Source organism: Jaculus jaculus, chromosome 22, assembly GCF_020740685.1.
Source record: "Jaculus jaculus isolate mJacJac1 chromosome 22, mJacJac1.mat.Y.cur, whole genome shotgun sequence".
NCBI lineage: Eukaryota > Metazoa > Chordata > Mammalia > Rodentia > Dipodidae > Jaculus > Jaculus jaculus.
In genome coordinates, this window is record NC_059123.1 from 870,512 (window position 1) to 896,644 (window position 26,133).

Sequence of the window (26,133 nt, forward strand, 5' to 3'; positions counted from 1 at the left end):
ACAATAAAAGGCCATAGAAGACAAAGCATGACCTGCCTTTGAGAACATAGTGTGGTGACAGCCTTCTGTGTCTTTGCCAGTCTATTGGAGATATTCCAGAAATCATACAAGAAGGCACCTGGCCACCTTTCTGTATAAAAGGTCAACTTTAGGGCTGGAGAGATGGCTTAGCGGTTAAGCACTTGCCTGTGAAGCCTAAGGACCCTGGTTCGAGGCTCAATTTCCCAGGACCCACATAAGCCAGGTGCACAAGGTGGTACATGCATCTGGAGTTCATTTACAATGGCTGGAGGCCCTGGTGTGCCCTTTCTCTCTCTCTCTTTCTCTGCCTTTCCCTCTCTCTCTGTCACTCTCAAATAAATAAATAAAATAAAAATAAATAAAAAAGTCAACTTAAAAATTATTTATTTGGGCTGGAAAGATGGTTTAGCAGATGAGTGCTTGCCTGTGAAGCCTAAGAACCCTGGTTTGAGGCTGGATTCCCCAGGACCCACGTTAACCAGATGCACAAGGGGGCACATGCATCTGGAGTTCGTTTGCAATGGCTGAAGCCCTGGCGTGCCCTTTCTCTCTCTCTCTGCCTCTTTCTCTTTCTTTCTGTCTTTCTCTGCCTCTTTGTCTGTCGCTCTCAAATAAATAAATAAAAACAAGCAAAATAATTATTTTTATTTTTTAAAATTTATTTAGCTTTTTTAAGACTTTATTTTTTGTCATTTTATTCTTTTTTTAATTATTATTTTTTATTAACAACTTCCATGATTATAAATAATATCCCATGGCAATGTCCTCCCCCACTTTCCCCTTTGAAACTCCATTCTCCATCATATCCCCTCCTCTTCTCAATCAGTCTCTTTTATTTTGATGTCATGATCTTTTCCTCCTATTATGATGGTCTTGAATAGGTAGTGTCAGATGCTGTGAGGTCATGTATATCCAGGCCATTTTGTGTCTGGAGGAGCACGTTGTAAGGAGTTCTACCCTTCCTTTGGCTCTTACATTCTTTCTGCCACCTCTTCCGTATTAGACCCTGAGCCTTGGAAGGTGTGATAGAGATATTACAGTGCTGAACACTCCTGTTACCTCTTCCCAGCACCATGATGCCTTCTGAGTCATCCCAAGATCACTGCCATCTGAAAAGAGAAGGTTCTCTAGCCAAAAGTGAGAATAGCATTAATGTAAGGGTATAAACATTAAGAGAAGTGCTTACTGGGCAATTTGATGAGCATAGTATATACATTTAATCAGACATCGGCAGATGTTACACCCCTAGGGTTCATGACTACTCCTGTTGTAGGTTTTCAATATCAGGGTTGTATTCCCTCCCCCACAGAGCGGGCCTCCAGTCCAATTAGAAGGCAGTTGGTTTCCACCATGACAGATGTGTCACTATTGCACCAAGATTTTATTTTTATTTATTTATTCATTAGAACAGAGAGAGGAGGGGAGAGAGAGAAAGAGAGAGTGAGAATGGGTGTGCCAAGGCTTCTAGCTTCTGGAAACAAACTCCAGACACGTGCCACCATGTGCATCTGGCTTATGTGAGACCTGAAGAATTGAACCGGGGTCCTTAGGCTTCACAGGCATGCACCTTAACCACTAAGCCATCTCTTCAGCCCTATTTTTATTTTTTGGTTTTCTGAGGTAGGGTTTCACTCTAGCCCAGGCTGACCTGGAATTCACTGTGTAGTCTCTCAGGGTGGCCTCAAACTCACGGCAGTTCTCCTACCTCTGCCTCCTGAGTGCTGGGATTTGAGGTATGCACCACTATGCCTGACTTCTTTATTTTTATTTTTTGAGGTAGGGTCTCACTCTAGCCTAGGCTGACCTGGAACTCACTAGGTAGACCTAGCTGGCCTTGGAATTCATATTGATCTTCCTGCCTCTACCTCTTGAATACTAGGATTAAAGACTTAAAAAGTATTTATTGCAGGGCATGGTAGTACACACCTTTGATCCCAGTACTCTGGAGGCAGAGATAGAAGGATTGTTGTGAGTTGGAGGCCAGCCTGAGATTACATAGTGAATTCCAGGTCAAGCTGGGCTAAAGTAAGACCTTTATTTGAAAAGCAAACAAACAAACAAACAAGAAAAAAAAATAAGAAAATTATTGAGTACTGGAGAGATGGCTCAGCAGCTAAGATGCTTGCCTATAAAGCCTAATGACCTGGGTTCGATTCCCTAGTACCCACTTAAAGCCAGATGCATAGTGGCACATGCATCTGGAGTTTGTTTGCAGTGGCTGGAGGTCCTGGCTTGCCCATACTCACTCTCCATTTCTCTTCTCTTTCTGCTTATAAATAAAAAAAAAATTATTAAAAAATATATCAGCTATAACACTTTTTTTCCCCTGGAGGAGCTATTGAAAGTTGAAAGCTTCTCTCTAAAGTGTCATGTGACCTCAAGTCTAAATACAATTCCTTCTGATTGGTTTGTGACTTATGAAACAGGGCAACTGCTAGTGTTCTGGCCCAATAGAGAGCACCTTTCCTTAGCTATGTTTTTTTTTTTTAAACGTAGGCTCTTGCTTAGGCTGAGCTGGAATTCACTATGTAGTCTCAGACTGGCCTTGATCTCACAGCAGTCCTCCTACCTCTGCCTCCAGAGTGTTGGGATTAAAGGTGTGTGCCACCATGCTGGGCTCCTTAGCTATGTTTAAGTTAGCAGAGTATGCTTTTTAAAAACAGTTTTAAACTTCACAATATTTAGATGTTTCCTCTTTGAATTTAAGGTATGGAAGCCCAGGAAATGTCACAAAAGAATACTTTGAATTTTCTGAATTTTTTCTGAAAACCTATGCAGTGGGAATTCAGCAGGTAATACATTTATGTTCTTAAAAATATAATTGTTATTACTGAATGTCAATTCTATGTATTTTAATGCAGATTACCAACACATTAATCATATATTGAGGGAGGGTTAAATGGCAGCTTTGGGAATCCAGTACAGGCCAGTTAATTTTAGAATCCTATTTCTTAGGCCAGTTTCTATAGAATTGCCCTTCTGACTCCTAGACTGAGGGCTGAGGTTTTAATGGTGGTTGAAATTGGTGTACCCCTCACTAACGTTAAACTGAGTCCTCAAGTTTTTCCTTTCTGTTCTAAGCTTTTTCTTGAGAATTTATACAATATGATTTGATATTTTTAAAGTATTTGAGCTTAGATGTTAAGACTCAAGGTGAGAATTTACACATTTCCATGGAAATCTGCACAAGGAAAATTAGGAACTTTTGTGAAACAACTGATGATGTAAATACTTACACACTTTAAAATCTCTAAAGGATGAGCTGGAGAGATGGCTTCGCTGTTAAGGCATTTGCCTGCCAAGCCAAAGGACCCAGGTTCTATTCCCCAGGACCCACGTAAGCCAGATGCACAAGGGGCACGTGCATCTGGAGTTCGTTTGCAGTGGCCAGAGGCTCTGGTGTGCCCATTCTCTCTCTCTCTCTGTTTCTTTTTCTTTGTCTTTGTGTTTACAAAAACAAACAAAAATTTCTAAAGGCCAAGTAGTCAGAGAAGATTTGTTCATCAGGGGCTGACGAGATGGCTGGGTATGTAAACGTGCTGCTGCATAAGCATGAGGACCCGAGTTTGGATCCCCAGAACCCACATAAAGCTGGACATGGTAGTGCAACTTTGTACCCAGTGCCCTATAAGGAGGAAGGGCACGAAGACAGGAGACCCTCCAGAAGCTCTTGGGTCAGGTAGGCTGGCATAGGCAGCAGGGAACAAGAGAGCCCACCCCAAAGCCAGGTGGAAGGTGTAGACAAGCCCCTGAGGCTGAACCTCTGAAACTGCCTGTACTCACCGTCTGTGTGCGCGTGTGTGCATGTGCGCAGAGCACAACGATGAGATGGTGTAAAGGGGAATGGGCCTGGGGAGACGGCTCTGCCAATCGCAGCTCGGGTTCTCAGCACCCACGTATGCGCATGTGCGCAGCACACAGTGATGAGATGGTATAAAGGGGAATGGGCCTGGGGCTCTGCCAATCGCAGCTCGGGTTCTCAGCACCCACGTATGCGCATGTGCGCAGCACACAGTGATGAGATGGTATAAAGGGGAATGGGCCTGGGGCTCTGCCAATCGCAGCTCGGGTTCTCAGCACACAGTGATGAGATGGTATAAAGGGGAGTGGGCCTGGGGAGACGGCTGTTCCAATCGCAGCTCGGGTTCTCAGCACCCACGTATGCGCATGTGCACATACAACGATGAGCTGGTGTAAAGGGAAGCGGGCCTGGGGAGACGGCTGTGCCAATCGCAGCTCGGGTTCTCGGCACCCAGTGATGAGATGGTATAAAGGGGAAGTGGGCCTGGGGAGACGGCTCTGCCAATCGCAGCTCGGGTTCTCAGCACCCACGTATAGCTGGATACCTGTGTCGGTATTCACCACGTGTCTACACCCGTTAGAGGCAGTGAGAACATTCTCAAAGCTAGTCTGGTCTTCCTAATGACAAAGCGTGGAAGGAGAGTACCATTCCCCAAGGTTGTCCTCTGACCTCCACACACGTGCATAGATATGCATTAAAAAACTGCTAATTGACTCATAAGTTTATTACTTTTCAACAAATGAAAGTTAGGAATTACTAACCCACATGGGGTTAGTTATAGGACTCACCTGGGGAAGCCAGACTGTCTTTCAGTTTGTAAAGTTAAATACTTAAAAAAATATTTTATTTGGGAGAGAGAGAGAAAGAGGCAGACAGAGAGAAAGAGAATGGGCATGCCAGGGCCTTTAGCCACTGCAAACAAATTCCAGACACATGCGCCTCCTTGTGCATCTGGTTTACGTGGGTCCCGGGGAATTGGACCGGGATCCTTAGGCTTCGCAGGCAAATGCCATAACTGCTAAGCTATTTCTCTTTGTAAGGTAGAAACCTTTCTTTTGTGATTCAGCATTTTGCTTAACACATGCTTCCTCGAAAGTACTTTATCACGATTTGGGAAAGCTGTGGCTGTAATTTTCTCACAATTATGTTGCTTTCAAAATTATATTGCCCATGAGATGATCTATAGGGGAAATTAATAGATAGTAAGCAAAATTATCTGTCCACCTATTCAGAGTGGGTGCCAGGATCATCATGAAGCCAATCAGCCATCCTCACCTCCTCTTCTGCATTTAAACCCCTTAAGGCTGATGTCCATTGAACTGTCTTACAAGCATGTGTGTATCATGCCAAATAGTTCATCTGTGATTAAAGATTTTGGTACCTTAGGTAATTAAGATGTGTGTTCTTGATACTTCAATAATTTCCTTCCTTCCTTCCCTTCCTTCCTTCCTTCCTTCCTTCCTTCCTTCCTTCCCTCCCTCCCTCCCTCCCTCCCTCCCTCCCTCCTTCCCTCCCTCCCTCCCTCCCTCCCTCCCTCCCTCCCTCTCCTTCCTTTCCCTTCCCTTTCTTCCTTTCCTCCCTCCCTTCTCTTCCTTCCTTCGATCATCCTTCTTTCCTTCCTTCCCTCCCTTCCTTACTTCCTTTCCTTCCCTCCCTCCCTTTCCTTCTTTTCCTTTCCTTCCTTCCCTTCTTTTCCTTTCCTTCCTTCCTCCTCCCTTCCCCTCCTTTCCTTCCTTCCTTCCTTCCCTTTCTCTCTTCTTCCTTCCCTTCCTTCCTTTCCTTCATTCCCTACTTCTTTCCTTCTTTTCCATCCCTGTATTCCTTCCTTCCTTCCCTTCCTTCCTTTCCTTCATTCCCTACTTCTTTCCTTCTTTTCCATCCCTGTATTCCTTCCTTCCCTCCCTCCCTCCCTTTCTCCTTCCTCCCTCCCTTTCTCCTTCCTCCCTCCCTTTCCTCCTTCCTTCTTTCCTTCCCTTCCCTTCCTTCCTCCTTTCCATTCCTTTCCTTCCTTCCTGTCTGTCCATCCTTCCTTCCTCCTTTCCATTCCTTCCCTTCTTCCCTCCCTCCTTTCCTTCCTTCCCTTCCTTTCCTTCTTCCCTCCCTCCCTTCCTTCCCTCCCTTCCCTCCCTCCCCTCCCTCCCTTTCCTTCCTCCCTTCCCTTTTCCTTCCCTTTCCTTCCTCCCTTCCCTTTTCCTTTCCTTCCCTTCATTTCCTTCCTTCATTTCATTTCTTCCATTCCTCCCTCCCTTCCTTCCTTCCTCCCATCCCTTCCTTCCTTTCTTCTTTCCTTCCTTCCTTTCCTTCCCTCCCTTCCTTCATTTTCTTCCTTTCCTTACCGTTTCTTCCTCCCCTACTTTCCCTTCCTCCCTTCCTTTCTTTCCTCCCTCCCTCCCTTCCCTTTCTTCCCTCCCTTCCCTCATTCTTTTCCTCCTCCCTTCCTTCCTGTCCCTCCCTCCCTCCCTTCTTTCCTTCCTTCCTTTTCATCCTTTCCTTTCCTTTCTTCCTTTCCTTCCCTCCCTTTCCTTTCTTCCTTTCCTTCCCTCCCTTTCCTTTCTTCCTTTCCTTCCCTCCTTCCCTTCCTTCCCTTCCCTTGCTTTTCTTTCCTTCCTTTTACTTCTTTCCTCTGTCCCTCCCCCATCCCTCCCTCCTTTCCTCCCCCACCCTCTCTTTTTTCTTTCCTTCCTTCCTTTCTTTCTCTCTCTTTTCTTTTCCCCTCCCTTCCCTCCCTTCCCTCCCTCCCTCCCTCCCTTCCTCCCTTCCTTCCTTCCTTCCTTCTGTACAGTCTTGTTGTAGCCAGGCTCACCTGGAATTTCCTATGTAGTCTTATAGTCTCAGGGTGATCTTGAACTCATGGCAATCCTCCTACCTCTGCCTCTCCAGTGCTGGGATTAAAGGTGTGCACCACTTTGCCTGGCTTTAAATAATTTTCTTAACAGAATTTTTCTATTCTCTGTTGCTATGTCTCATTTTCACTCAGTGTGAGCCACAGCTGTGCCAGTAACTGTACACGTTTTGAAGTGTCCAGCAATTTACAAGCTTGACTGTGACAGGCTGGGAGCAAGGACTGGGAGGCTGGGCCTTGCTGTCTGTCTAAAAGCTCTGAGCCGCGCCAGGCCACTTTCAGTCCTTATACATGAGTGTTGGGACCTCTTTACCACCTTTGTGCCATATTTATAAGATCTAGGATTCCACATCTTCTCCTAGGACTTTTCTTTTTTTTTTTGTTGTTGTTAAAATATTTTCCTCTTTTTTTTATTTTGTGGTAGGGTCTCTCTAGCCCAGGCTGACCTGGCATAACGTTTTGTTCGGGATCTAGATTGTTATTTTTTCCCCGAGGGTTAGTTGTACCAGTACTCTTGTTGGAATAATGTTTTTTTTTTGTTTTTGTTTTTGTTTTTGTTTTTGTTTTTGTTTTTGTTTTTCTTCTTCTTCTTTTTCTTTGAGGTAGGGTCTCACTCTATCTCAGGCTGACCTGGAATTCACTAGGTAGTATTAGGGTAGCCTGGAACTTGTGGCAATCCTCCTACCTCTGCCTCCTGAGTACCATCATGCCCAGCTAATGCTTATCTTCTAATTAGAGTCTTTATAAGCAATAAAGATCTGTTTGTTTTAACCCTTGCTGTTTAGAAGTTTTCTCTTTCCCTACCTTTATTTCTAGTTTGTCTTTGTTAAATATATAGTTTATCTGCTTTAATTGTTTTTTGGGTGAGAACAATTTTTTGTGACAGCTATGTAGAGATTGAAGTAGAGATAAAATAAGTAATAAAAGTTCTATTTTATTTTCATTTAAATTTTTTTTGGCTGGGCGTGGTGGCGCACGCCTTTAATCCCAGAACTCACGAGGCAGAGGTAGGAGGATTGCCATGAGTTCTAGGCCACCCTGAGCTTACCTAGTGAATTCCAGGTCAGCCTGGGCTAGAGTAAGACCCTACCTTGAAAAAACAAAAACAAAAACAAAAACAAACAAACAAAAAAATGTTACCACATACTGTCCATTTCTTTTAAAGTTCTCTTAAGTTCTGGTGAAGTAAGACTCCCCAGTGAGGGCAGCGCTCTGCACGGCAGAGCTCTGTGTGGGCTCTGCTGCATCAGTGCTGTGTAAACTTGCTCGTCTTGCTCTAGTTGTATGGAAGTTTGTAAATGTTTAGTCAAATCTGAAATATTGTTAAAAATAACTTTAGTCTTTTTTTGTTTTTAAAGAGCTAGCAGTGGAATAGAATACAGACTTCCTTTGAGCAGTTCATATGTTAGAAGTTGTGGTGGTTTGATTCAGGTGTCCCCCATAAACCTAGGTGTTCTGAATGCTAGGTTCCCAGCTGATGGATATTTGGGAATTAATGCCTCCTGCAGGGAGTGTATTGTTGGGGGTGGGCTTATGGGCTTTATAGCCAGTTTCCCCATGCCAGTGTTTGGCACACCCTCCTGTTGCTGTGGTCCATCTTCTGTTGGCCAGGGGGTGATGTCCACCCTCTGCTCATGCCATCGTTTTCCCCTGCCATCGTGGAGCTTCCCCTCGAGCCTGTAAGCCAAATAAACCTCTTTTTCCCAGAAGCTACTCTTGGTTGGGTGATTTCTACCAGCAGTGCGAACCGGACTGCAACAGAAGTGTAGAACAAATGCCTGGAGGTCACAGTGAGACGCGCTTTACTTCAGATAGCACAGCCCTCAACACATACTGGCTAATACATAAAGTGCACATCATGCAGACCCGTCCGTTTATAAAATGTGGATAGCACACACCTGTCCAGTACGGAAGATACATACGACATGGACCTGTTCAGCACCTGCAGTGCAGGTGACGCAGCCCTGTCCCGTACCTAAGACACAGATAACATCGACCTATCCCAAACATGAAATGTAGACAACACACACCTGTCTCTCCAAATCTGCTCATTTGTGTCGTGGTCTTTTCTGGATTTTATGGTGTGCCTCCTCCTTAACTTGGTAATTGTTCTATACTTCTCCTCCTGTTTTTCTATAGGCGCTACTAAAAATCTTGGACCAGTACCGGCAGAAAGAGTATGTAGCCCCGCGTGTTCTCCAGCAGGCATTCAACTATCTCAAGCAAGGGGTCACGCACTCCGTGACTTGGAAACAGATGAAGCCACACATTCAGGTGGGGGCCTGTGGCAGCTCTCTGTCACCGTCTGCTTAGATTCGCTTGCGTTCTCCAGGCAGGCTCTCGCTCTCTGTGGCCTGGGCTGGCCTGACCTGAATGCCACCCTCAGCCTTGGGAGCGGGCCCCGTGATCAGCTCTGTATTAAGTTTCTAGAGGAGTGTTGCTAATCCTCTCTCTTATTCCTGTTAGCAGTGATGCCTTGTAAGTGCAGTCTTGCATCACTGAGGACTTGGAATGTAAGCATTCTCAGAGTGAGACTTCAGGTGTTTGAGCCAGGAGACGAGGGTCAGGTGTTCTGGAAACGCCTGACTCAGTTTCCATCTTAGTGAGGCAGATAGTATTTGTGACCTTGTCTCTGAAGAAGGGTTACTTTGCAGAAGGTGAACTTTGATAAGTGGGAAGGATCCCAAAACATACTTTGTTTCATTTTATTTGCAAGAAGAGCAAGACAAAAAGAAGTGAGAGAGAGAGAGAGAGAGAGAGAGAGAGAAAGAAGGGGGTGTGCTGGGGTCTCTGGATAGTGCAGATAAACTCCAGGTGCTTGTGCCACTTTGTGCATCTGGCTTACATGGGTACTGGGGAATTGAACCCAGGCCATCAAGCATTGCAAGTGGCTCCTTTAACCACTGAACTATCTCTCCAGTCCAAGTTTTCTGTTTTCTTTTTCTTTCTTTCTTTTCTTTTCTTTTATTTATTTATTTTTTTTTTTGGCTTTTTGAAGTAGGGTTTTGCTGTAGCCCAGGCTGACCTGGAATTCACTATGTAGTCTCAGGGTGGCCTCAAACTCATGGCAATCCTCCTACCTCTGCCTCCCGAGTGCTGGGATTAAAGGCAGGTGCCACCACGCCCGGCCAAGTTTTCTGTTTTCAATGCGAGTTGTTTACTTAAAGGTGGAATTTAACCTTTTTACTTAATTAAAGAACATGTGTGAATGGGAAGTGATGGGCCATTAATAAATTCTTATTTGCATATAAATAACTGGTAGTTCAGAACAGGGTTAGGAACTAAGTCTCCACCCCTAACTGAATTCTTAAATTCTGTGAGATGCTACGTAACAGGAAAAAAAAATTACTTCACTTGCCTTTGGTGTGAGTGTCTAACCGAGGGGCCCTCAGACTCCCCACCCTCTTTCCACCTCCTGAGTGCCGGGAACTACAGATGTGCGTCGCTATGCCCAGCTTTGGTTAGCATTATTTGAACACAAGTCTTTTAAATTTGTATTTCATGGATATCTTAATAAAGGCCTATGCACTTTGATTTAAACAGTGGTAACTTTTTTGCAGTTAATAAGGGTAGTGGTTTCATTTTGTTTACTGTAAATTATAAAGTGAGGGTAGGGAAGTTGTATCTTTTTTTTTTTTTTTCTCCACTTGATGCTTTTGGCCTTTTTACATGTCATGTGGAAATAAGAAAATGCAGACCTTAGGCTGAGTTTTTCCATAAGAATCATTTAGCATGGAAGGGGTGATGGTAGATGGCTCTTATTTTTTCTTTTGTGTGTGTGTGTGTTTGTTTATTTTGTTTTGTTTTGTGTTTTAGAGGTAGGGTCTCACTGCAGGCTGACCTGGAACTCACTCCGTAGCTCCAGGCAGGCCTTGAACTCATGGTGATCCTCCTATCTCTGCATCCTGAGTACTGGGACTAAAGGTGTGTGCCACTGTGCTTGGTGGTCTTGTTTTAGAGAAGAAGCTGTCAGAGCACAGAGGGGTCTATTCCAGGTCAGCCAAGTGGACAGAGAGGCTGCTGGGTTGAACTGCTTCCCTGAAACACACAGGTGTAGAGTAGGATATTGGCTTTTGTTTTTGTTTTTGTTTTTTGTTTTCCGAGGTAGGGTCTCACTATAGCCCAGGCTGACCTGGAATTCACTATGTAGTCTCAGGTGGCCTCGAACTGATGGCGATCTTCTGACCTCTGCCACCCGAGTGCTGGGATTAAAGGCGTGTGCCACCATGCCCAGCGATACTGGTTTTTTGAAAATAAAAGAAGAAAAATTGTTGTTACCTTGAAATTTTGGACCAGCATGGAAATGTTAATGAAGTTTTCAAAATAAGAAATATAATGGTAAATGGAAGCCTGATTTGATATTTCTCTTTTATGAGGGTATCATGTTGTGTTTACTGTTGATCTGTTAGTACATTTGTGGGTCTGGGAATGGCTTATTTGGCAAAGTACCTGCCTGGCGAGTGTGAGGACCTGAGTTCAGATCCCCCTTGGTGTCCTCCTGCCGTCAATCCCAGTGCTTGGGAAACAGAGTCAGGGCAAGCGGGCTGGTTAGCTGGGCTAGCCCAATTGGAGAGCTCCAGGATCCAGTGAGAGGCCCTGCCTCAGTAAAATAAAAAGAGGAGAGTGATCAAGGAAGATACCTGACTTCACCTGTGGCCTGGACACACAGGCATACACACCTCTGTGTTATTCCTGTTGTTACTTCAAAGAACAGCATTTATGCCTGTCCCTTCCTCAGTGCTTCCACTGCTCACTCCTTTCGGAGGCTCTTGCCCTCTTGCTTTCTGTGGTGAATGCAGGCTGAGAAGGATTACTGTAACTTTGGAAAACCAGTGTCATAAAGTTGTTGATAAACGCATTATTGGTAGTCTCCAAATTTGAATGGCCTGTATCTACTTGTTCTGTTTTTCTCAGAATATTTCTGAAGATGTAATTTTTTCTGTGATGTGCTATAAAGATGAGGATGAAGAACTGTGGCAAGAAGATCCATATGAGTATATAAGGATGAAATTTGGTAATTATGATTTTTTTTCCTCAACAGTTACTAGATACGTAAATATAACTGAATTTATATTTTAAGCCACTTTTACTACTTTGTTAAATTCCCAAAGCTCTGCTTTGCATGAGAGTTCTGAAGCTCAGAGAACTTAAGGCCCCAGGGTGTGGGAGATGAAAGCCCCCTTACTCTTTTCTCTTAGGGGAGCTAAGTCCCTTGGGCAGTCATGTGGCTATGGCTGGTCTACAGGGACTTGCCCCCTCTGTGTTCCTTGGGGTACCTACATAAGCTGTGTGTCCTCAATGGTGAAAGTCATTGGTTTCCGCATGTTCCTGAAGCACCTTGATTTGGTTTGCCTCCTTATCCTGTGCCGCTTACGCCACAAGGGAATAGGACTTTCCTCAGTGGCCCCACTCAGTGTGGTACAGGTCTCTTGATTCGGGTAATGACTGATCCCACTTTTCCTTGGTGAAGGAGTGCTCTCATTCACACGCCCAGGTCTCCTTAAGCCCGAAGCTGGGTGAGGAGGCACGCGTGGCTTGCTTGCTTGCTGGTGGCAGTCCTCTTCCTCAGGCTGCCAAACGCCGGGGTTCCGGGCGCTTGCTGTTGTGGGGATTGACCTTGGACAGGCAGCCTGCACATGAGGTGCATGCTGTGCCACTGGCCTACACTGCTAGTCCCGAGGCACTTCTTTTTTTTTTTTTGGTATTTTGAGGTAGGGTCTTGCCCAGGCTGACCTGGAACTCACTATGTAGTCTCTGGGTGGCCTTGAACTCACAGCGATCCTCCTACCTCTGCCCCCCGAGTGCTGGGATTAAAGGCGTGTGCCACCACGCCTGGCCACCCAAGGCACTTTTTCAGTGTCTAATCTTTCCTTTGTCTTGTGACGTTTTGCATATGAGCCACTCTGCTGCCCAGGCTGGCCTGTACTCTCTCTCGGCAGTCTTGCCCGTGCCTCCCCACTGCTGGGATCTTAGGTATGTGCCACTGCTTGCTTACCCTCTTCCTAGTTCCTGACTCTTATTGCAATGCACAGAATATTGTTAAGCTTTCAGAAACCAACCATTATTTCATTTATTCTTTATTCTGATAAGATAGTATCTTAGCTTTTAAAAATATTTGAGTTATTTGAGAGAGAGAGAGAACAGGTATACCAGGGCCACTAGCCACTGAAAATGCACTCCAGACTCCTGTGCCACCTTGTACAGCTGGGTTTACATGGGTACTGGGAAATCGAACCCAGGTCCTTAGGGTTTGCAGACATGTGCCTTAACTACTGAGCCATCTCTCCAGCCCAGTATCTTAGCTTTTCGAAAAAATATAATTACTGCTTATATGTGTGCTATCAGTGGGAATTTACATTTCATCAGTTGCTTAGAAGAAATTACTTGTAACTGAAAACCAGCTGAAGGGCTTTGTCCTTAATAATGTCCTTTTGGGGCAGGAGAGATGGCTTAGTGGTTAAGTGCTTGCCTGTGAAGCCCAAGGACCCCAGTTTGTGACTCAGTTCCCATGTAAGCCAGATGCACAAGGTGGCACATGCATCTGGAGTTCGTTTGCAGTGGCTGGAGGCCCTGGTGCGCCCATTCTTGCTTGCTCTCTCTGCCTCTTTCTCTTTCTGCCTGTCGCTCTCAAATAAATAAATAAAAATAAACTAAAATAATTAAAAAAATAATGTCCTTCTATGGATGAGGATGCTGTGGTTCCGCCAATTTCCTGACTTGGATAAGTATAAGGAAGCATAATTATGTATTTACTTGGTGCATTTTTTTGTCTTTGGACATAATTATCCTATCTAATAGTAATGCCTTTACCTTATCTTCTGTGGTGGTTTGAATCAGGTGTTCCCCATAAACTCATGTGCTCTGAATGCCTGGTTCCCACCGGGTAGCAGCATGGGAGGAGGAGCTGTGTTTTTGGGGGCGGGCGTAGGGGGGTTATAGCCAGCTCCCCTCTGCCAGAGCTGGGCACACTCTTCTGTTGCTATTTTCCACCTGCTGTGGCTGGCAGTGACGTTGACTTTTGTCTTACCACCATTCCCGCCCTCATGAAGCGTCCCTTTCCCTCCCATCAGCTGCTTCTGGTCAGGTGTTCTGTTCCAGCAGTGCGAAAGTGATTACACACCCTTCATTCCAGATCTCACCATCCCCCCAGAGCAGTGGTTTTAGATTTTGCAAAAGCTGCCCAGAGCTAAGGCTTTAACATGACAGAAGCCTAGATGCAAGCGATCCCGTGGTGCCTGCTTGTGCACCTGTAAGCCAGCCTCTCGAAGAGGTGGTGCTCTTAGCTGTGAGTGGGGTGCAGTAATGGTGCTGCAAGGATTAAGTGGGATGCAACACAGAGACTAAAACCACAGTTTAAAGTTGTAATGTAATGCACAACAGGGTAAGTACTAAAAAAATGAGTTATTAGCATTATTGTGTTTGCATTCTATAGTTTGAGATGAAGACTTAGATTTGGTTTATTTTTATTTATTAAGTAACATATTTACATATAAATTTATATCTAAAACTTCTCAGGCTGGAGAGATGGCTCAGCAGTTAAGGGGCTTGCCTGTAAAGCCTAACAACCTGGGTTCAGTTCCCCAGGACCCACGTAAAGCCAGATGCACGAAGTGACACATGCATCTGGAGTTTATTTACAGCCATTAGAGGCCCTGGTGCGCCCATTCTCTTTCTCTCTCTGCTTGCAGATAAATAAAAAATAAAAATGTTTTTCAAAAATCCTCAAAATTTGATTCTTAGTAAAACTGCCTGATGTGAAATTGTGTAAATTTTCATGCTATCCGGTGTCATCTAGATTTTTCTGCACTCAACACGTTGAGCCCCTGCTGAGAGCTGGGCATTGCCCACATCGCCCTCCGAAGCCGCTTTGCCTGCACTTTCCTTTGAATGACTCTGTCTTTACACCCCGCCCCGCTTTGCCCCCCAGTTCACTGGATTTCGGCTCACCTGCTAGTGAACAGAGAACTAGAGCGGCTGTGTCTGTTACTGTCTCCTCATCCTGTTTTCTGTTGTTCTCAGCCTGACCTGCTGTACATGGATTTGTATAATCTGTTTCTTATTCCTGCCACATCAGCTTTTCTGGTTGGTCTTTGTATCCTCAGGGCTTACAGCAAAACCTGGTACATATACACTTCAAATAAGTTTTTGTTGTATTTTGGTAGAGATAAGTACTTTTCCTGTGTCCAGGGATAGATACACCGAGTACGTATTGCTTTTCTTTAGCATGATACTTGAAAGAACAGTGTGTGCTATGTGCGTGGGAGCTCCGAGGTGTGACCTTCGTGTCTTTCCTGTCTGTGGACTTGTCATTTCTTGTCTAGCACAACGGCTTGTCAGGTGTAAAATGTTATGTAATGTACACAATAATTGTGTTTTTACTAACAAGATTTAGCCTTTTGAAATCTTAGATATCTTTGAAGATTACGCTTCTCCCACCACAGCAGCCCAGGCTCTCTTATATACGGCCGCAAAGAAGAGGAAGGAGGTATGTATTTATTCTTCCAAAACCCGAACTGGCCTGTATTGATGGGACATTCGCATAATCCCTGTGTCCTCAGTATGTGAAAATTTATGTTGTTGTTAGTTATAACCTGTCACTGTAGGGATTTTTTAGGGTGAGGTATCTTGGTTATTTCTTAATGAAGTACACCTTTCTTATTATGCTTATAGTTGCTGCTAAAACACGTGAAATTGCTTTAGTTTTGCAAACTGGTTTGTATATTTAATATGATGGCAACACAGTGGAGGTTCATGAATCTGAAATGAATTCTTCTGTTTTTTTAGGTGTTGCCAAAAATGATGGCATTCTGTTATCAAATCCTAACAGACCCGAACTTTGACCCTCGGAAGAAAGACGGAGCCCTGCATGTGATTGGTTCCCTAGCTGAGATTTTATTGAAGGTTAAGATGATCAAAATTTAACTTACTTAATGGAACTGTGATCGTCAGCCAATTAGAGTATGAAAATGATGGGTAATTTGAAACTGGTGACTAGTTCTAATTTGGCTGTGAATGTCCTACCTGTTACCTGTTTCTTTAATTAGAAATGAAATTCTACTTTTGTCTGTTTGTCAATGTGGAACTCTACAAAAGGGGATCTGAAATGATTTTAGCATGATTTCCTTTTCTTTTTTAAAATATTTTTTTTATTCTTATTTATTTGAGAGCGACACAGAGAGAAAGAGGCAGAGAGAGAGAGAATGGGCATGCCAGATGTGTGCACCCCTTTGTGCATCTGGCTAACATGGGTCCTGGGGAATCAAGCCTCGAACCAGGGTCCTTAGGCTTCACAGGCAAGTGCTTAACTGCTAAGCCATCTCTCTAGCCCCCCCCCTTTTTTTTAAGGCATGGTCTCACTTTAGCCCAGGCTGATCTGGAACTCAGTGTGTAGTCCCAGCCTCACTAAGCCATCTCTAAAACTATTATTATTATTATTATTTTGGTTTTTCGAGGTAGGGTCTTACTCTAGCCCAGGCTGACCTGGAATTCAGGGTGGCCTCAAACTCACAGCAATCCTCCTACCTCTGCCTCCTCAAGTGTTCAGATTAAAGGTGTGCACCACCACATGTGACCAGCATTATTGCTAATGTCTACAAAAATAATTAAAGGGCCAGTCAAGATGGCGACCACGTAACTGTGCCCCACCTCCCCAGGAAAGAAAGATAGACACAGATCCTAAGGAGAGAACCACCCCATCATATCTCAAAAGGGCCCCAGCTGAAACTAAGAATAATTGGCAAAACAAACAAGGGTGCTGTTTTCTTGGTGAACCTGGTACCAGCACAAGGGTGAAGGAGATCAACACAGAGAACAATCAACTCCTACCAAATCAGATATTCAGAGACACAGAGGCTCCCAAGACCTTATCACTGAAGCAGACCTAAAATGAACCCAACATGACTCAGGGAAATTTGTGGAAGAGGGGGTGGAAAGAATGTCAGAGCCACATGTTGCGTCATGATACACAGAGACATTCCCTCCTACCCATAACTGAGGGCTAACCCCACGATGCATGACCCATATACCTAAACAAGGAGGTGCCAAGGGGAGGGGGGAGGACAGGGAGGAGGCTAACAATGGTACCAACTTGGCTGTGTTCACTGAGTACAAAACTAATTAATAAAAAAAGAAAAACTCTAAAAAAAATTAAAGGTAATGTTTTTGACTTCTTCCAAACGATCAATTTTACAAAAATGTGAATAAAGATCGGATGTGGTGGTATACACCTGTAAGCCCTAGGGAAGTGAAGGCACAAGGATCAGAAGTTCAGTCGGCTGGAGATGGCTTAGCAGCTAAGGTGCTTGCCTACAAAGCCAAAGGACCCAGGTTCCATTCCCAGAGGTGCACATGGTGGCACATGTGTCTAGAGTTCACTTGTGCACCCATTCTTTCTCTCTCTTTATCTGCCTCCTCCTCTGTCTCTCTCTCTCAAATAAATAACAATTATTTTTTGTTGCTTGTAGTTTTTCGAGGTGGGGTCTTACTCTAGTCCCAGCCTGACCTGGAATTCACCATGTAATCTCAGGGTGGGCTCGAACTTATAGTGACCGACCCACCTCTGTCTCCCAAGTGCTGCATCACAGGCATGTTCTACCATGCCCTGCTCAAAAATAAAGTATTGAACAAAAAAGAAGTGCAAAGTCATCCTCACTTACATAGTAAGTTTGAAGCCAGCCTGGGCTATGTGAGACCCTGTCTCCAAAAATAAACAGAAACAAAAGCCAAACGGACAGTAGATAGATGTATATTAAATACAAGCCATAATAAGTGTACTTTATTGAGGAATGATTCATATCTGTGCAAAGTCACTGATACATTGAAATTTAATTTGTTTCCTAACAGAAGAGTTTATTCAAGGACCAAATTGAGCTGTTTCTACAAAATCATGTATTTCCGTTATTATTGTCTAACCTGGGATACCTTCGAGCTAGAGTAAGTTTTCCTTGCCTCTGTTGTATGCCTTACACTCTTTAGTTATGTGATGCTCTACTAGAAAGTTCCTGAATGTGTGGCACTGTGCCCGAGTGCTCTTCCTTGATGTGGCACCTCCCTGCGTTTCAGTCCTGCTGGGTGCTGCACGCCTTCAGCTCTCTGACGTTTCACAATGAGCTCACCCTCAGCACTGCGGTCGAGTTAGCCAGGAGGAGCCTGATTGAGGATGAGGAGATGCCTGTCAAGGTGGAAGCCGCTCTTGCCCTTCAGTCCCTCATTTCTAACCAGACACAAGGTAGAGCCAAAGTGCTTCTGAAAGTTCATTTACAGTTGTTGTTTTGGAGCCGGGTGTGGTGGTGCACACCTGTAATGACAGCACTCGGGAGGCAGAGGTAGGAGGATTGTCGAGGACACCCTGAGAGTACATAGTGAATTCCAGGTCAGCCTGAGCTAGAGAGAGACCCTACCTTGGAAAACCAAAAAAAAAAAAAAAAAAAAAAAAATTGTTTTGGGCTGGACCGATGGCTCAGCAGTTAAAGGCACTTGCTTGCAAAGCCTGAGGGCCTGGGTTTGGTTCTCTAGTGCCCACATAAAGCCAGATGCACAGGATGGCATGTGCTTCTGGAGTTCCTTTGCAGTTGCAGTAGGCCCTAGTATGCCCACACACACACACTCTCTCTTGCTCTGCCTTCTCTAAATCAAAATAAATAAATAAAAATAAGCCTGGTGTGATGACACAGGCCTTTAATCCCAGCATTCGGGAGGCAGAGGTAGGAGGATCACCATGAGTTTGAGGCCAGCCTGGATTAGAGTGAGACCCGATTTTAAAAAAACAAAACAAAAAGAAAAGAAAGGATTTTATTGTTTTATTTTCTTATTTTTTGAGGTGTTCTTGTATAATTTTATTCATTTCCTTATAAAGAGGGGAATTTTCTCAGCCTGAGTTTAGTGTTCAGTTTCCTGGGCTTTTGAAAGTAATAGGTAATATTTTTAGTTAATTATAGCACAGGTTTTTCATTTGGTGGTTGAGAATGTTCTACTCAAGGTTCAAGTAAACATTTGGAATTAAATTCAGCTTGGTGAAGAGCATGAACCTTGTCATGAGTCTGTCTCAGTGCAGGATTGGATGCGGTGTGAGCTCTGTAGTGAGTGTGTCTCAGTGCAGGATTGGATGCCGTGTGAGAACTGATCTCAGTAGAGTGGGGCAGCAAGTATCCTTGTGCTGGCAATTGTCTTTTTTTTTAATTATATTGTGTATATTTTGCTTTCTAAATATTATTTTATTTATTTTTTATTAAAAAGGGAATTTATTGGATTAGCTTACGGTAGTCCAGTAGCAGTTACAGGCCCAAGAATGAAGGAATCCCAGTAGTTGCTCAGTACATGGGGCCAATGCCTCAGCAGTCCCAACACGGCACTGAAGGTCTGGAGGCTTCACGAGGAACTGCTGGGTTTCGATCCATGCAGGTCTTCAGTCCACACTGGTCTTCAGTCCACACTGGAAGGCAGCGAGCAGCTCTGGCAGCCAAGTGGAAGGAAGCAAGGGCTCTTTTCACCCGGAGTTTCCTTATGTTGCTTTTTAAATTTTATTGACAACTTCTTTATATAGACAGTATGCCATGGTCATAATCCCCTCCTGCCACCCTTCTTTTCCCCCCCTCCTGAATTTATTTATTTTTTGTTTTTTTGAGGTAGGGTTTCACTGTAGTCCAGGCTGACCTAGAATTCACTCTGTAGTCTCAGGGCGGCCTCGAATTCAAAGCGATCCTCCTACCTCTGCCTCCTGAGTGCTGGTATTAAAGGTGTGCACCACCACACCTGGTTCTGAATTTATTATATAATTAAAAAGTTTTTTTCTTACTTGTGTGTACGGGTGCACTAGGGTCTCTTGCCACTGCAAATGGGTAACGCCGGGTGCGGGTGTTACTTTTGCTTTTGTGTCTGTCGTTATGGAGGTGCTGGGGCTTACTCTCAGGCCGGCTTTAGATACTGAGCCACCTCCCAGCCAGGCCTTAGTCTTTTTGGACAGGACTTTTCAGACTTGTAATGGGACAAATGAAGTAATGTTCACATTTTCCACTTCAGGCAGTGATGTGTAGGAAATTAGAACACCTGGGTTGGGGTTGTCCTCTGGAATGGTTCTTCCCTGGGCAGAGCACATGGATGGTCTGGACACTCAGGACGTGTTTCTCAACTTGCTCAGCAGAGCGCAGAAACATCTAGAACCTTTCCTAGAGTTACCGAGTCAGTGCTTTTCACTGTGTCTGAGTGACTGGTTCTTGCTGGTTTCATTTGCTGGTGGCCTTAGCCAAGGAGCACATGAAGCCGCATGTGAGGCCCATCATGCAGGAGCTGCTGCACATTGTCCGAGAGACGGAGAACGACGATGTCACCAATGTCATCCAGAAGATGATTTCTGAGTACAGCCAGGAGGTGGCCTCCATTGCTGTTGACACAACCCAACACTTGGTAAGTACTGGCCAAATTTATGTGAGTTTGGTATGGAAGCTTTGAGGAGTCAGCACATTAAATGCTAGAATTTGGAGTTCTGCTTAACTTGTAACTGAACTGTTAATAGAACAGTGGGTGCCCTAGTCCTTCTGATACTGATGTTGCTGACTTGAATCTAATGGTGTTTCTCATCTGTAGTCCCCTGAGCTTTCATAATGGTGTACCTTGATGTGAGCCTTTTACATCTTCACTTTTTGCACTTTGAATCTGGAGTTTTATTTATTTTAATCAGGAGAATTGCTGAAATCTTCCTGTTTCCCTGTTTTATACTTTTTTTTAATTAATTTTTTTCATTTATTTTTATTTACTTGTTTGAGAGCAACAGAGAGAGCAAGAAAGAGGCAGGTAAAAAGAGAGAATGGGCGTGCCAGGGCCTTTAGCCACTGCAAACGAACTCCAGATGTGTGCGCCCCCTTGTGCATCTGGCTAATGTGGGTCCTGGGGAATTCAGCCTCGAACCGGGGTCCTTAGGCTTCACAGGCAAGCGCTTAACTGCTAAGCCATCTCTCCAGCCCTGTTTTATACTTTTTAAAAAAATATTTTATTTATTTATTTGAGAGACACAGAGAGAAGCAGATAGAGAGAATGGGTGCTCCAGGGCCTCTAGTCATTGTAAACTCTAGATGCCTGAGTCACCTTGAACATCTGGCTTATGTGGGTACTGGGGAATAGAACATGGGTCCTTAGGCTTTGCAGGCAAGTGCCTTAACCACTAAGCCATCTCTCCAGCCCCCCCCCCCCCACTTTTTTTGAGGTAGAGTCTGACTCTATCCAGGCTGATGTGGAATTCACTATGTAGTCTCAGGGTGGCCTTGAACTCACAGCGATCCTCCTACTTCTGCCTCCTGAGTGCTGAGATTAAAGGAGTGTGTCACCACGTCTGGCTCCACACTTCTTGATATGGAATATCAGACCTGGCCTGAGTCATTTCCTTTCCTTTTCTTTTTGTCCATGTTTGTTCTTATTTCAATTTCTGGGTGATTTTTGACTTTTTTTTTTTTTTTTTTTTTTTTTTTTTTTAGCAACATCTGATTTTAGTGTCCCTAGATTTTGATTTGATTTCCTTAATGACAACCAAAAGTTAAATATTAGTAAGTGGTTATAATTAATATATATTTTACTGCAGTGACTCGGTTAAAAAAGGGTATATTTAAAATATGACAGGTTCTTTTATTTTAAGAAAGCAAGTTATTCAGTCAGCAAAGTGTAGAACTTAATGTTAGTGATACGACCCTTTTACCATATGGCACAGTGGTACAAGTTGATGGACACTTGGGTGTGGTTTTCACAGGCTGAGATATTTGGTAAAGTTCTTCAGAGTGATGCCTATGAAGAAATGGAAGACAGAACAGTGATGGCTATGGGTGTGCTGCACACCATCGATACTATCCTAACTGTTGTGGAAGGCCACCAGGAGGTGAGGTCCTCAGTGGTTTATTATGACACAGCAGTAATACTGACTGAAATTTGTGTGCTTATAAGTGTTAAAGTCTGTCTGTCATCATGGATGGAGGAAGGGCCCACGAGGCCTCACAACTCTCAGAGTAGTTAATGGCAGCTAGTGGTTGCTGGGAGACAGGGCATTAGCCCATCAGTGTTGTAAGTAAGTGGGTTAGAGGCCCATGCTGCAGTAAATAACTTTCCACCTATGATCATACAAGCAACCCTCATTTAATACCTCCTCTGTCAAGGTTGAACCTCCCAAATTGCTATCAGCTTGGGATCAAGCATGAGCACATGAGTTTATGCGGGACTTTTGATTCAAACTACCACACCAGCTTTCCTATATGGGTGTGGGAGAGGGGCAAATTACATGATTACTTTGCAAGCAAAATAGAATTTTATCTTTTCATTTAATTTTTTTGCTCTTGTTCTTAAATCTTTTTAGTAAAATATTTTTATTTATTTGCAAGCAAAGAGAGAGAGAGAGGGAGGGAGGGAGAAGGAATGCACTAGGGCCTTCAGCCCCTGCAAATAAACTCCAGACGTATGCACCACCTTGTGCATCTGGCTTATGAGGGTCCCGGGGAATTGAACCTGGGTCTGTAGGCTTTGTAGGCAAGCAGCTTAACCATTAAGCCATCTCTCCAGCCCTTGACCTTAACTTTATTATGAACTTAAAGTACTGTTAAGGGAACATGTGCACTAGGGGTAGTTACCACAGGAGCATAGGTTAAAGTCCAGACACTCAAAGCCTCAGCTGTGTGCCTCGCCACGCCCCAGCATTCTGTCTCCTGATTATCAGTCCTTCTGTTTTAAACTTTGACCATTGAAAGCAAGCTCTGGAAATTGTACTTCCTTAAAAGGAAAACCCCATGGGGCTATTTATTGTATGGAAAGGCATAATTAGATCTGAAATAGTTGTTGCAACAGGCATATTTTTGTTTAAGGTTTGTATATTGGCAGAGTTGTTAAACAGAAATTTTGAATGATTTGAGCTTCAAGACAGTAGTTTAGCATATATCACATTATCAAACTGTACCCCACAAATATGAATGAATATTATGTTTCAACTAAAAATAAAGAATACCATCTGGGCATGGTGGCGCACGCCTTTAATCCCAGCACTCAGGAAGCAGAGGTAGCAGGATTGCCATGAGTTTGAGGCTACCCTGAGACTCCATAGTGAATTCCAGGTTAGCCCGGGCTAGAGTGAGACCCTACCTTGAAAAACCAACCAACCAACCAACCAACCAACCAACCAACCAACCAACCAACCCCAAAACAAGACAAGCAAAAAAACCAAACAAACTAGAAAACAATACTGCTGTGTGTGGTGATGTGCACCTTTAATGCCAGCGTTCAAGAGGCAGAGGTAGGAGGATGGGCTGTGAGTTCAAAGCCACCCTGAGACTACATAGTGAATTCCAGGTCAGCCTGGGCTAGAGCAAGACCCTACCTCAATAAGTAAGTAAGTAAGTAAGTAAGTAAGTAAGTAAGTAAGTAAAAAGACTACTAAAGTGGAATTTAAATCAAATACAATATGGCCTAGAGTTGAATTGGATATTTACATGAAGAAAACCCATTATATATTCTAATTTTTTTCTAATTTAAAAACACTTAATATAAACATGTTGGATAATTTTAAAGTGTGAAGAAGGGCTAGAGAGATAGCTCGGCAGTTAAAGCACTTGCCTGCAAAGCTTAACACCCGGGTTTGATTCCCCAGCGCCCACACAAAGCCGCATGTACAGAGTAGTGCCTGCACCTGGGGTTTGTTGTAGTGGCCCTGACATGCCTGCACCCACTCATTCTCTCTCTCTGCAAATAAAATAAAATACACTTAAACAATGGGAAAAATGTATGAAGAGATAGTGGAAGTTCATCTTCTCATTCAGCTCTGCCGTCATCTAATTCGCTTCTCAAAAGGAAACAGGTTTTATCAGTTTCTTTTTTATTCCTCCCAAGAGTTTTCTTTTTTTCTTTTTTTTTTTTTGGTTTTTTGAGGTAGAGTCTCACGCTAGCCCAGGCTGACTTGGAATTCTCTATATAGTCTCAGGGTGGCCTCGAACGCATGGAAATCCTCCTACCTCTGCCTCCCGAGTGCTGGGATTAAAGGCGTGCGCCACCACGCCCGGCTCCTCCCAAGAGTTTTCTACTATCACACAAGCATATTTGGGCATGTTTTTCTCTTATTCAGCGACAGCATGCGATCCGCAGGTTTAGCTGCCATCTTTGAGCTAGTCTTGGTAACTTTTCCTTGGTCAGTAAGCTTACATTTGTGGTGGTTGTGCAGTAGTCCTTGAATGATGCGTCAGCTCTATGTGACTGGTCCCTCGTGAGCGGACACTGACTGCGGCTTGTCTGAGCGAGCGTTAGACAACTTGTTGCGGCGCACATCACGTGTCATTTTGCATGTGAGAATGTGTGCAGGGTTACGTCCTCGCGGTGTGATTGTGGCCCGAGGTGAGACTTCGCACCAGCTTCAGCGCGGGCATTACTGTTGCGGCTTGCACCTGTGGTCTCACCTGCACGCGTGAGCCACCTGCCATAAACCCAAGGCGCGGTTGTCTTTGTTTGAATGTTGATGTGTGGGTCTCATTTATAAGGAATTTGATCTCTGTGATACCATTTGATGGTATGTCAGTCAACCTTTGATCTTTTTGCCCTGTGCAGAAATGTTTAACCTTTGCCACCAGACAGGTCTGTGTTTTTTCTTCTTTTTTGTTTTGTCTTTTGAGGTAGGGTATCTATCACTCCGCCAGGCTGACTTGCACTATGTAGCTCAGGGCGATGTTGAACTCACTGCGATCCTCCTACCCTACCGAGTGCTAGGATTGAAGGCGTGTGCCACCACACCCAGCTTCTACTTCTTATTTCTAAAAATATTATTTATTTGTTTATTGTTGAGGTAGGATCTTACTCTAGTTCAGGCTGACCTGGAATTCACTGTATAGTCTCAGAGTGGCCTTGAACTCAAGGCGATTCTCCTACCTCTGCCTCCCGCATGCTGGGATTAAAGGTGTGCACCACCATGCCCAGCTTTTTATTAATTTGGGGGGGGAGAGAAAGAAAGAAAGAAAGAAAGGAAGAAAGGAAGGAAGAAAGAAAGGAAGAAAGAAAGAAAGAAAGAGAGGCTCTAAAGGAACTCTAGAAGCATGTACCACTTTGTGCACATGGCTTTACCTGGATACTGCAGGATCTAATTTGGGCTGTGAGGCTCTGCAGGCAAGCGCCTCAGCCTCTGAGGCACCCCAGCCCTTCTACCTCTGCATCACCACTTCTTCAGGGCGTGTTCCTTCTCTTTCAGTGCTGTTTTGTATTTGTTTGTGTTTTAATTCTTCATATGGAAATATTTGGTCCATTAGGAATTTGTTTTAGTAAAGAACTAATTTATAGCCAGGCATGGTGGCGCACACCTTTAATCCCAGCACTCAGGAGGCAGAACTCAGGATCGCCATGAGTTCGAGGCCACCCTAAGACTCCATAGTGAATTCCATGTCAGCCTGGGCTAGAGTGAGACCCTACCTTGAAAAACCAAAATTAAAAAAAAAAAAGAACTAATTTACTTTTAATTTTGTTAGGAAATTAAATCCCATACCCATCCATTATGGGTCTGCTTTCCAGAATTTCCTTGTGCTTTTGCATGTTTAATTTTCATGGTGGTTACAGTGAATTTATCAAGTTCTCTCAAATAATACCTTGTTACTATTTTTGGGATAGTAGTAACTTATGTACTACTAATAATTATCACAATTTTAAGCAGTTAAACTGTGTCTTAGGTCACACAACAGCTGGAGAACATCTGCCTGCGCATCATTGACCTTGTTTTACAGAAGCATGTCATTGGTAAGTACAAAGGAGGCATGATAAGGTAAATTGAGATTTTTAAAAAACTTTATTCATTTATGAGAGAGAGAGAGAGAGAATGGGCATGCCAGAGCCTCTAGCCACTGCAAACGAACTCCAAACACATGTATCACTTTGTGCATCTGGCTTACGTGGGTCCTGGGGAATTGAACCTGGGTCCTTTGGCTTTGCAGGGTAACAACGCCTTAACCGCTGAGCCATCCCTCCAGCCCCAAGAAGCTTTCTTTTTCTTTTCTTTTCTTTTCTTTTCTTTTCTTTTCTTTTCTTTTCTTTTCTTTTCTTTTCTTTTCTTTTCTTTTCTTTTCCTTTCCTTTCCTCTTTCCTTTCCTCTTTCCTTTCCTCTTTCCTTTCCTCTTTCCTTTCCTCTTTCCTTTCCTCTTTCCTTTCCTCTTTCCTTTCCTCTTTCCTTTCCTCTTTCCTTTCCTCTTTCCTTTCCTCTTTCCTTTCCTCTTTCCTTTCCTCTTTCCTTTCCTCTTTCCTTTCCTCTCTTTTCCTTTTCCTTTTCCTTTTCCTTTTCCCTTTCCTTTCCTTTTCCTTTTCCCTTTCCTTTCCTTTTCCTTTTCCCTTTCCTTTCCTTTCCTTTCCTTTCCTTTCCTTTCCTTTCCTTTCCTTTCCTTTCCTTTCCTTTCCTTTCCTTTCCTTTCCTTTCCTTTCTTTTCTTTCTTTTCTTTTCTTTCTTTTTTTTTTTTGTGAGGTAGGGTCTCACTCTAGCCCA

General features: G+C 43.9%; 1 protein-coding gene across 6 annotated transcripts in view; it reads left to right on the top strand.

The window, feature by feature from the left end:
* Ipo8 (importin 8) overlaps positions 1-26,133 on the top strand; it is a 60,761-nt gene that overhangs the window by 15,674 nt on the left and 18,954 nt on the right. For 5 of the 6 annotated variants that reach the window (XM_004664406.2, XM_045139483.1, XM_045139487.1 and 2 more), the window contains 10 exons: positions 2,729-2,813; positions 8,805-8,939; positions 11,580-11,679; positions 15,074-15,150; positions 15,450-15,566; positions 17,508-17,597; positions 17,727-17,892; positions 19,906-20,066; positions 21,400-21,525; positions 25,331-25,397. In XM_004664406.2, the coding sequence (XP_004664463.1) occupies positions 2,729-2,813; positions 8,805-8,939; positions 11,580-11,679; positions 15,074-15,150; positions 15,450-15,566; positions 17,508-17,597; positions 17,727-17,892; positions 19,906-20,066; positions 21,400-21,525; positions 25,331-25,397 (1,124 nt within the window). The remainder of the gene's footprint in view (positions 1-2,728; positions 2,814-8,804; positions 8,940-11,579; positions 11,680-15,073; positions 15,151-15,449; positions 15,567-17,507; positions 17,598-17,726; positions 17,893-19,905; positions 20,067-21,399; positions 21,526-25,330; positions 25,398-26,133) is intronic. The other variant, XM_045139482.1, reaches the window with a different exon arrangement.